Source organism: Erpetoichthys calabaricus, chromosome 2 (assembly GCF_900747795.2).
Source record: "Erpetoichthys calabaricus chromosome 2, fErpCal1.3, whole genome shotgun sequence".
NCBI classification, from domain to species: Eukaryota; Metazoa; Chordata; class Cladistia; order Polypteriformes; family Polypteridae; genus Erpetoichthys; species Erpetoichthys calabaricus.
In genome coordinates, this window is record NC_041395.2 from 212,757,810 (window position 1) to 212,770,030 (window position 12,221).

Here is a 12,221-nt window from a genome sequence, read left to right on the forward strand (position 1 = left end):
CAAGGATGTTGAGCAGGGATCTTTTCAGAGACTGATGGGGGGAAAGGGTAGGGTCACCAGAGTCTGTATGGCCCAAAGGTGAGAGCACAACACTTTGACCCAGTTGTTTGCTCATTGTTCTCCTTCTCTTTGTTGGATGTGACTCATTCTCAGCAGGAGATGACACTCCCCAACAGTCATCCTCAGGGATGTTTTTTAAGGAGTCCAGTGCTGCACTAACAACCTCAGAAGCACTGCACAGATCAACTGACTGAGACTGTAGAATAGCATTTGCTGGTTTCAAGACACCAAGCACCCGCACTAAGAACTTTCCAATCTCAAAGAAGTGATGCCTCTAAATTTGGCATAGCAGGCCTGATGCCTCAGTGCACAGGTCAACTGCAGCATCATCATCCTCTGTCATCTCAGATAGGATACTAAGGATTTGTTCTTGATTGTCCACAGTGCACCTTGTCACCTCATAGTGGCTTGTCCATCTGATCTCAAGCAGCCTTTTTAGACAAGGTGCATCATGTTTATTGAGCACATAGTGGTGGAGAAAAATGTTGTAGAGTGAACAAGATAGGCTAAAAAATCTTTTTGCACACGACTCACACTGCATGGCATGCGCAACCACTAAGTGCAGTTGGTGGCAGTGGATGTATGGGACATATCTGACAAACCTCTTTTGGAGCAGAGCTTGTACACCACCTCTAACCCCACTCATCACAGAAGCCCCATCACAACACTGGCTAAGTATACTGTCAGCACTGTAGCCAGCATCAGAAAGGTGGAACAGTATCTCAGAGGCGATGTACATCAAGTTGTTGCAAGTCAAGCAACCCAATCAGATGCTCCTCTGGCATGCAATTGCTTACAAACTGTATTATCACAGACAAATTTTCCACATTGCACCCATCCCTGGTCCCATCACTATTGAGGCAAAACCCTGCAGAATCAGCACTTTCATATTTTTTAATGACCTGTCAAGCACCATGTCAGCCAGTGTTTGGATAATTTCATTTTGGATATCCTTAGATGTGTATTTTGCATTTTTTGGGATACCCTTAGCAGTGCTTGCTAGCTTCTCATCCTTCTCCAAGGTATATTCCATCAGTTTTAGAAAAATACCTGAAGCAATGTCATCATCATTAATAATAATAATAATAATTCATTACCCGCTGCATCATGTCTCAAGGTTTGTGCAGTCCCACGGAGCCCCAACTCATTTACACAGAGAAACCTTATAGCACTACCAATACTCTTGACATACAGTAGTAATGGTTTTGATCAAGTTGTGTTTTACCAACCAACATTGAATCCACAGTCCATCCCCCCGACCCATACCCCCCCCCCCCCCCCAAAGGTCTCTCTGCTTTTATGCTCAGTCCAGATGGTTGAAGCATGCACATGGTTGTGGCTGGACACATGCCTCTGTAGCCCCTTGTCTCGATCAAGCACTGTTTTCCAGTTGTTAAAACCAGTCAAGGTAAAAACTACATCCCTCTCATTAACAGTGCTGCCATATTTCTGACAGGGGAAACAGAAGCATGCGTCCCGCACAACAGAGTACTCCAGCCACAGTCGTGTGCGGTACCAGCAGGGCCGGATTTATATGAAAAGAGGCCCTAGGCTATTCCACTTATGAGGCCCTTTCACCTTCCATTTTTAAGTTTGTAAATTACATGAAAGATAATAAAATTTTGCTGACAATTTGAATGTAGGCCCCTCTTGATCTTGAGGCCCTAGGCTGAAGCCTAGTTAGCCTATAGGAAAATCCGGCCCTGGGTACCAGGCAGGACTGAATTATCTTAATGTTTTACCACCAAATACACGTTTGGGGTAACTACCCAGTATTGGCTGGGATGGTGTATTGCCATTTAAGTCACTGGGTAGCTGAGTGGGTTGCTTTGGGGCAGCAATTGTTGGCAGAGGTACAGGAGAAGCAGTGCCTGTTGATGCCACAGGAGTAGACATGCTAGCTGCTGTCTCTGATGTACCAGCAGCAGCATCATAGCTACTGCTATTGGTACAGGCAGGAGCAGCACCACACTTTTTAAAAGCTTGGAAAAAAGGATGCATCTCACAGCATTAACTTTCCCTTTGTGAACTGCTGGAAGCTGGGGTGGAAAGTGAATAAGCTTTACTAAAATCGCTGTGATTACATCAGTATATGAAACGAGAAAACTGTTGAGTGCAGAGTTGAAAGCTGTGGCGAGGCTTTGTGTCGAGGTCTGACAGACAGACACAAGTTCTCCAGTAGGCTCTATGCAGCAGACAGGCTCACAGTGGTGCTTGTGGGATCGACAAAGAAACACTTCTCTACCAGACTGAAACTGTGAGACAAACAATGGACTAGTCCCCCATTGACTGTACAAATATAGATGTATTTTTTAGTTGTTAATTATCTCACGAGTCGCTATGATTTTGATGATAGAGATTTGCTGCTTCCTCAAAGCCTCCCGCTGTTGCGCACCTCATTTTGCTCTGCCCTGCCTACTGAGAAACCTGACACCGGGTCATTTGCATACCAACAGTGATTGGATGTTTAGCAGGGGGGAGGGTGAGTGGGGGATCTCTGCCGAGTGCTGTGTGAGCCTGCACACAAACATAGCGCGCAGGGAAAGAGCGAACAAGAGGTGAAACCTATCATGTCATTTGTGCCTTTTCCAGTGGATTTTTCAGCTACTGTAGTAAATCATGTCCATATTCAGTTTGTGGGTAATCTATTATTTTCTTTCTCAACTTCTAAAAAGTTTGATTTAATGGGGCAGGATGTTTGTTTAAGGAGGTGTTGCCCCCTCTTGCCCCAGCGTAGAGCCGGCCCCGAGTGGCATGCTGCCTGATAGAGCCAATGCTGTATGAAGGGTTAACAGGTATGGCAAGTTCAGCTGCAATCTCAGACCTTTTTTCTTTTTTGCATTCTGTTACGGTATGTAAAACACAAGACATCAAACAGACAAGTGTCTTTTTTTTGTTTGTGAGGTCCAAAACACCTACATTCCTTATTTCTCATCACTGCATTCTATGCATTGAATGTCTAGGTGAGCATTCATTGGTTGTCAGCTCACATGCACATAGAAAAGCCCCCTATGACTAAAGGAAAAATCAAACCTGTCTGATATTGTTAGAGCGAGTGGCAGGCTAGTTGGAGTCAGTTGTTGGGTATGTCACATTACACAACAGATCTTACGGGTGTGTGCTGCTGACACTGGACTGCCTCCAACTTGCTAAGATTATATAAATGAAGGCCAAGATAGAAAATTCTTAGAAAAGTCACATATTATGGAGAATTATAATACATAATTATGGAGAATCCACTGCATCCACTAAACAGTATCATCTCCAGACAGAGGAGCAGCTTCAGCGACAGACTGCTGTCACTGTCCTGCTCCACTGACAGACTGAGGAGATCGTTCCTCCCCCAAACTATGCGACTCTTTAATTCCACCCGGGGGGGTAAACGTTAACATTTAACATTATACAAAGTTGTTGTCTGTTTTTCACCTGCATTATTATCATTCTTTAATTTAATATTATTTATTGTGTCAGTATGCTGCTGCTGAAGAATGTGAATTTCCCATTGGGATTAATAAAGTGTCTATCTATCTATCTATCTATCTATCTATCTATCTATCTATCTATCTATCTATCTATCTATCTATCTATCTATCTATCTATCTATCTATCTATCTATCTATCTATCTATCTATCTATCTATCTATCTATCTATCTATCTATCTATCTATCTATCTATCTATCTATCTAATATGACATGGCCTTCATTCTACCTTTGCTCATGTGGGCCTCTTTCACCCTTCGTTGGGCCTGTTCTGTTTTCTCTATACTGATCTGGTGAAGTCCTCATGATCTCAATATAACTAAATGTCAATAATTTTTTTACTAAATTTTTATTTTGAGAGATTTACTTCACATTAATCTGTCCAACGTCCTTTTTTTTAGGAGTGACAGGGTTGCTCAAGATTGATGAAAATGGAGAAAGAGAAATGGATTTCTCTCTCTGGGATATGGCAAACGTCACTAGAGGAATATTTCAGGTAAGATCTTTTCATTCTCATTAGAAGGACATTTGTGTGTATGCTTTACCAGAAATGTACACATAGCCTTTCAGCTACAGTATTCTGTACTTGTTATAATTTTTTGAAATGGTGTTCTTTTAATGAAGACATGTTGAGTAATGGTAGACTATGCTATCATTTTATTACTTATTTACTCTTAATTGTCCAATAATAATTACATTTGTGTAATGAATAACTACAGTTGCTTACCTGCTCTGCCAAAATTGTTTGGAAACCTTGTCACCATTCATGCAGCTTAGCGAACAGTAGCTTACTGAAGAGACTCAGCAACTTTTAGAAGAACCTGTGCAAACTGTTAAAAGAAAATGGAATTAAACTCCAGTGCTTTGTGCAAGTCTTTGATTAAAGGGATTATTTGAAAAAACACTGGTGTAGCATCTGTGAAAAATTGATTGAATTGCTTTGGGGCTGCATAAAGAAATCAAAGTGCTGCATAGTAATGACATTACTGATAAATCAAATGCAAATATGTTGTTTGTAAAGAGAATTTAAATTTGAGTTTCATGCTGCAATACTAATAAGACAGATTTCAATCTTTGTGACCATTTGATTTTTTTCATAAAGTCCTTGTTTTATCATGTAAAAGTGTTTTTTTTTTTAATTTTATTGATTTCATTAAAATCAAATAACATTCCACACAAACAACTCAAGTTTTACAAAAAAAGGTTTGAAACAAATCAACCTCCACCCCTGAGAAAGAGAGCCAGCAGAGTAAAACTTTAAGCTAGTAAAAATATGTAAATAGATAAATTAATAAATGAATAAAGATAAATGGCATAAAAGAGGGGAGAGAACCTGCTTCCTCAATTTAAATGCTTATTCTAAAATGTTATTGATTAGATCCTGCCAGGTTTTGAAAAGGTTTTGTACAGATCCTATAAGTGCAAATGAGATTTTTTCCAGTTTCAAATAGTATAAAACATCAATACTATTGATGTTACTTAAAAGAGGAGAGTTAGGATTCTTCCAGTTGAGCAAGAGAAGTCTACGTGCCAATAGTGAAGTAAAGGCAGTTACAGTTTGTTCATCCTTCTCCACTTTAAGCCCATCTGGATGTACCCCAAACAGAGCTGTTAAAGGGTTAGGAGGGATTGTGACACCAAGGCTGTCTGAAAGGCATTTAAAGATTTTGGTCCAGAATGTTAATTTGGTTCATGCCCAAAACATGTGAACCAGTGAGGCTGGAACTTGATTGCAGCATTTGCAGGTTGGATCTTGCCCTGGAAACATTTTGGACAATTTTGAATGAGAGAGATGCGTGCGATATATAATTTTGAGTTGAATAATTGTATGCTTTGTGCATATGGAGCTCGAGTGAATTCTGTGCATTGCTACTTTTCACTCCTTTTCTGAGCTGTTCAGTGAGAGATCCTTTTCCCATTGTCCTCTTGGATCTTGGAAAGGGAAGGACTGTAAAAAGGTTTTATATATTACAGAAAAGCTGTCTGAGTCCTCAAGACCAATCAATACATTTTCTGGCACAGAGGTAAGTGGAAGGTGAGGAAAATTGGGCAGGTTCTGTTTAACAAAGTTTCTAATTTGAAGGTAGTGAAAGAAATGTGTTGCTGGAAAGTTAAATTTGGAGTGTAACTGTTTGTAGGATGCAAAGACGTTGTCTATGTACAGATCTCTAAGTGATTTAATCCCAAATGTTTTCCAGACTTTAAAAACTGCGTACGTTTGAGAGGGTGAAAAAAGGTAGTTCTCATGCAGACTTGTCACAGATAAAAGGCTTCTCTATCTTAAAATGCTTCTTACATTGGTTCCATATTCTGAGTGAGTGAAGCACAATTGGGTTGTTAGTATATTGGTGATAACTTGCATTTATTGGGGCACAAAGCAAGGAATATAAAGAAGTACTGCAGGATTTTATTTTTATTGTGGACCAAGTCTGTGTATGTTCATCCAATTGTGTCCATGTCCAGGTTTTTATAGTTTGCATATTTGCTGCCCAGTAATAAAATTGAAAGTGAGGTAGAGCCATGGCACCTCCTGCCTTAGGCCATTGTAGGGTTGCCCTTTAGATACGTGAATGTGTTGAATTCCAAATAAATGCGGTTATGGTTGAATCTAATTTGTTAAAAAATGATCTATTGATGTATATTGGAATGTTTTGAAATAAAAAGAGAAGCTTAGGATGTATATTCATCTTAACAATATTAATTCTTCCAGCTAAAGTGAGATGAAGAGCTGACCATCTAAGCAAGTCTTACTTAATTTTTTCCATACAGACAGCAAAATTATGTTGATAAAGAGCTTTATGTTTACTTGTGATGTTTACCCCTAGGTATTTAAACTGATCTGCGATGATAAAAGGGAAGGCGTCCAATCTAATATTGTATGCTTGAGAATTCGCTGGGAAGAGCACACTTTTATTCAAATCCATTCTGAGACCAGAAATCTTTTGAAATTCTGTTAGTGCTGTTAGGACTGCAGGCACAGTATTTTGTGGATCTGATATATACAGTACCATATCATCTTCATATAGATAAACTTTCTTTTCCAGTCCTTCTCTGATAATCCCCTTTATCTCATAAACATTTCGACAGTGAACTGCCAGTGGCTCAATGGCATTTGCAAAAAGCAGTGGTGACAAGGGGCATCCTTGTCTGGTACCACGTTCTAGTTTAAAGTATTCTGAATTAATGTTGTTAATACAAACTGAACCTTCTGGATTGGTATACAGTAGTTTGATCCATGCACAACTGTTAGGGCCAAACCCAAATTTCTCCAATGTAGTGAAGAGGTAGTTCCATTCGACCATATCAAATTCTTTTTCTGCATCCAACAAGATTGGAACCTAAGTGCCTGCCTTTAATAAATCCAGTTTGGTCTTGTGATATTACCAAAGGCAGCACTTTCTCCATCCTTCTACTTTGGAGAGTATCTTAAAATCATTATTCAGAAGTGAAATTGGTCTGTATGATGTATATTGTAATAAGTCCTTATTTTGTTTGGGAAAGATGGCAATTAATGCTTGGCCGAAAAGTTTGAGGTAGAATTTTATTTTCTCTAGCTTCTGTAAATGTTGCTAATAGAAGGGGAGCTAGCTGAGTTGAGAATTGCTTATAAAATTTGGCAGGGTAGCCATCAGGGCCTGCTGCTTTCCCACTCTGAAGTGCGCTTATAGCATCTAGTAATTCTGATAGTGCCAAAGGTTTATCCAATTCCTCTGCACTTAGAGTATCTATTTGTGGATCTGTAATGCATCCAGAAATGCATTAGATTGTGTGTCTTGTCTTCTTTAAACTCAGTAGAATAAAAGGATTTATAGTAGTGTCTATATTTTTATGGTCAATGATTTTGTCTCAATTTGTGCTGGTGATTGCTGGGATTGCATTGTGAAGTTCTTGCTTGTGGAGTTGTTGATCTAAGATCTTATTAGCTTTCTCTCCATGTTCATAATAATGATGCCTTGATTTAAATATGAGGAAATAACACGTTATTTCCATCAACTTGTTTAGCTGATGGTTCAAAAAAAGAACAGATCAAATAGACCCATTTTCCAAAGAGGTCTCAATCTTAGCCACAATGTCCTGTAAATCTTTACTTCTCTCGTTGGCCCTTGCACCGTATTTTCATTCACAGCACCCCCTCAAAGCAGCTTCTCACTCACTCACATTTACTGACCCAGGGTCATCTTTTGACAGCATGATGGCCATTTTATCTTCTGTTGAACTCCTGCTTAAATACACACAATTTTCCTTATTAACTCTTAGTCTTTTGAGTCTTGGGCCCAACATTTTATTCACTTAAAAGGTATATCTATCTAAAAAATTCTAAAATTAAAACACACATATTAAATATTACAATCCTTATTTAACAAGCTGAAAAAACTGAAATTTTTATCCTCATTACAGTTCTGACGATTGACTTTAAAGTAACGGAGTGGCAGAAACAAGGTAGGAGTTTACAGAAGAGATGTCAAACGTAGTCTCAGTCAAAATATGAAAGTCATCAAAAATAAACAAAAGTAATACCAAAAAATTCATTGTGAAATCAAAACCAGTTAATATTCTGGAAATGCATTCAGAAACATTTAGAAAAATGTTATATGTTATAGGTATAAAGCACAGAAGGCATAGAAATGCTTTGTCTTTTCAGGACTTCAGGGTTGATTGCATGTTCAAAAAACATTGATCAGACAAGCATGTTTGACATGTGTGACTCTTCTGGTCTGGTGTGGGTATACCCCCCAGTTAATATCAATGCTTGCCTTCTAATCTACTGAAGGTCTTCGTTACAGTGATTTTTAATTACTTAAGCCAATAAATTAGCTTGTGTGCCAAGTATATGGTAGGACTGTTTGTGCATAGGATAGGATTTGATCCCATGTGTGGAATGAGCAGCAGAGGACTCTAATGACAAATCTGATCTTGCTCCCAAAATTTTCTAAACAGCAGTGAAAATGAATGCTGCTCAGTATCTCTAAGTTGGAGGCACTAAATGGTCACTTTATTGTTGTAAAGGAGGTAGAGTCATATCTGTCTTGATTAGTTACTTCATGATGCAACATTCACCATCTGATAGAGCAAAGCTGGCACATTGTTGAAGGCAAACTAGACCACATCTCCTTCAAAAATCCAACGACATGTTCTAACTCCACTGGGTGGCAGCAATATTTCCATAAATATTGAATTATTAGACAGATTGTGGTTTTATTAATAGGCAAAGGTCCATACTGGGAAAAGAATACTTTAATAAAGAACATATTGGAGGAGTTGGAAACCAAAATAATTTCATTTATCCTGAGCCAAAATGTAAAGCAAAAGTCAATTAACAAAACAGTTAATTTCCAAAAATCAGATGTTTGTTGCATCCACAAACTTGGACAAGCCACAAATTGCATGATGCTAACCTTTATATGTGGTCTTGCATGCACACTTCCAATTGACCTTACATAGCAGCCTCTTGGTAACTAGACTGAAGAGAATGCAGTAAAAATGGCAGTGACCATATCATGAACAAAATGCATTTGCTTTTAAATTTTATGAAACACATGCTTAAAAAAATAAGCCATTGTGTTTCTTAGCCTGCCAGACCCCTAAAATTATGCCTCGGTTATTATAACTGCAAAAAATTAAGATAAAATTCAAATTACGACACTGAAAAACTGAATGCATTAAGACGGCAACATGTGCTGAGCATGCTAATTTGGGAACATTATTTTTGTATATTTGAACATTTCTTTAACCCTTAGGTGACATAATATCATCACGCTTCAGAACTTTCAAGTAAAAGTCTTCATGGATGATTGTTTAGAAGTGATCTTAATTTGGTTTTCTTTCAAGCGCATTTGAAAAGAACTGTCAGCCAAATAGAGGGCAGCATACAAATGACATCAGTAACCCTGCTTGCAAGGTAAACTACACTTGAAGCCAAAAATGAAACAATCAAAATCAGATTCTAATCTAAATTATTTGCTCAAGTACTAAGTCTTTCATGGAGTCACCCTTTTATGTTTAAACTAAGTTCAGATGCGCTCACAAGGTGTGTTTTTACAACAATGGCTATCACAACATCATGTGTAATGCAGCATGACATGCATAGTGACATGGATACCAGATTTCTCAAAAGTGGCTCCACTCATTAAAAACAGATAAACACAATTATTCCACTGTCACAGCAATAAAAAATAAAAATGAAATAAAACAGGGCATTATTAATGTTGTTAATTAACAAGAAGTTGTGGACATAAATGTCACTTGTACACAGTCACTCATTGCTTGAAGAAAATTATTCATGAATAAAATGTTAATTACAAAAAGGTTGTTGAGATTAAATGTTCAACCGACTGAGACCATCTTTTTAACCAAATTCAGAAGTGCTCACATTTTTACTATATCCTGGCTTCTTTCATTTGTAAAGAATGGCTGCCATTACATCAAATACTGTGCATGCGAGTGGAATGAGACCCAGCAACTTGTTTACTCACAGTATCACCTATCACAATGACAGTTAAATATTGTAGCCAATTTGGGTTCTAAACATTGTAAAAAAAAGAAGAAGAAAAAAAACTACATCATGTGCAAACAGATAGAAATGCTGTTGATTGTTGTTATTAATTCAGTTTGAGTTCTGGTCGTTAATATTTAGAAATTCAACCATAAACCATCAACACTTCTACATATCACAGTCCAGACACATTTATTTTCAGGAGTGAGCGCTACATACGTCTAATATGTCACCTTTCTTTATGTTTGGCAAATTATCTAAAATGTTTAGCATTTCACCCATATGTTTAAGCTGTATCCAGCAGTGGCTACAGCTTCTTTAAACATGTCAGAGGTGTGCAACACATTTCTTTCACTACCTTCAAATTAGAAACTTTGTTAAACAAAACCTGCCCAATTTTCCTCACCTCTCACCTACCTCTGTGCTGAAAAAATATCGATCAGTCTTGAGGACTCAGACAGCATCTCCATAATATATAAAACCTTTTTACATTCCCTCCCTTTCAAAGATCCAAGAGAACAGTGAGAAAAGGATCTCTCACTCAACATCTCAGAAAAGGAATGGAAAGTAGCAATGCACAGAATTCACTCAAACTCCATATTCGCAAAGCATACAATTATTCAACTTAAAATTATATACCGAGCGCATCTCTCTCGTTTAAAATGTTTCCAAGGCAAGATCCAACCTGCGAACGCTGCAATCAAGCTCCAGCCGCAGTGGGTCACATGTTTTCGTCTGGTACCAAATTAATATCATTCTGGACAAAAATCTTTAAATGCCTTTCAGACAGCCTTGGTGTCACAATCCCTCCTAATCCATTAATAGATGTGTTTGGTGTACTCCCAGATGGGCTTAAAGTGGAGAAGGACAAACAAACTGTAATTGCCTTTACTACACTATTGGCATGTAGACTTCTCTTGCTCAACTGGAAGAATCCAAACCCACCTCTGTTAAGTCAGTGGGTAACTGATATTATATACTATTTGAAACTGGAAAAAATCAAATTCGCACTTGCAGAATCTGTACAAAACATTTTTCAAAACCTGGCAGGATCTAATCAATAACATTTTAGAATAAGCATTTTAATTGAGGAAGCAGATTCTTTCCCCTTTTTTTTAAATGTATCTATTTACTTATTTTTACTAGTTTAAAGTTTTACTCTGCTGGCCTAGCTGTTTCTCATGGCTGGGGGTTGATTTGTTACAAACCTAGTTTTGTAAAACTTGACTTATTTGTATGGAATGTTATTTGATTTTAATAAAATCAATAAAATTCAAAAAACAAAAAAGTAATAAAAAATAAACATGTCAGAGGTGCAATGATATAACAGTTAGTGTTATTGCTTTGAGGATCTAGCATCCTGAGTTCAAATCTAGTGCCAGGTTGCTAATGTGTGGAGTTTGTATGTTCTCCTTGTGTCTCTGTAGGGTTCTTCTGTTTTTATCTTTTATATGTCAAAAACGTTTGTGTTGGTTTAACTTGTGACTCACAGTTGGCCTTGTGTGACAGTACTTCAGATGGCCCTATACTCATTAGTGAGGACATACATATTGTTTATTGTTGAGTAATGTAACAGCAATTGTACTCAACCCATTCCATAATTATACAAAGAGCATGTGTTCACTTCTGGGCACTCAGACAATGCTATGTGACTTTTTGCCACTGCTCTCTGCTCTCCCCTCCAGTACTGTATATTAACTGCTCTCAAGACTATTTTATCTGTTGTTACTGAATTCATTTTAAAGTCTTTCTCATGTAGTTGAATTTAATAATACAATTTGAACTATCATGACAGCTAAGGCTAAAGTGACACCTAATGTTTAATCCCTTTGCAGGTTGTGTCCAACTACAATGGTACTCTAAAACGCATCATCCCTGTCCCAGGTGTTGAAATTCACTGGCCGGGAAATGGCGTCCCTAAAGACATTCCTCCATGTGGATTTGAAAATGAAAACCCTGCTTGCAGACAAGGTAGTTGTACTGTATTTATTGATTTCCTTTAGGTTGTATGAATTTTTTTAATATATATTTTATCCACTTGCATTGAACTGTTTTACATTTCTTAAGATTATTGAATTAAAAAAAAGTTTTAGCTGTCATGTAGGTGCAGAGCTTCCGAGACATGGTTTCAATTCTCAATGTGGGCTTTCTTGAGCAACCCTCAACAATCTTCAGTCTCAAAAATCA

At 37.8% G+C, this 12,221-nt stretch overlaps 1 protein-coding gene across 1 annotated transcript in view; it reads left to right on the forward strand.

Annotated features, from left to right (window-relative positions):
* Nucleotides 1-12,221, forward strand: part of LOC114645534 (atrial natriuretic peptide receptor 1-like) — a 378,498-nt gene that overhangs the window by 303,762 nt on the left and 62,515 nt on the right. Inside the window, 2 exon segments of the mRNA XM_051923089.1 lie at nucleotides 3,943-4,037; nucleotides 11,870-12,005. Coding sequence (XP_051779049.1) covers nucleotides 3,943-4,037; nucleotides 11,870-12,005 — 231 coding nt within the window.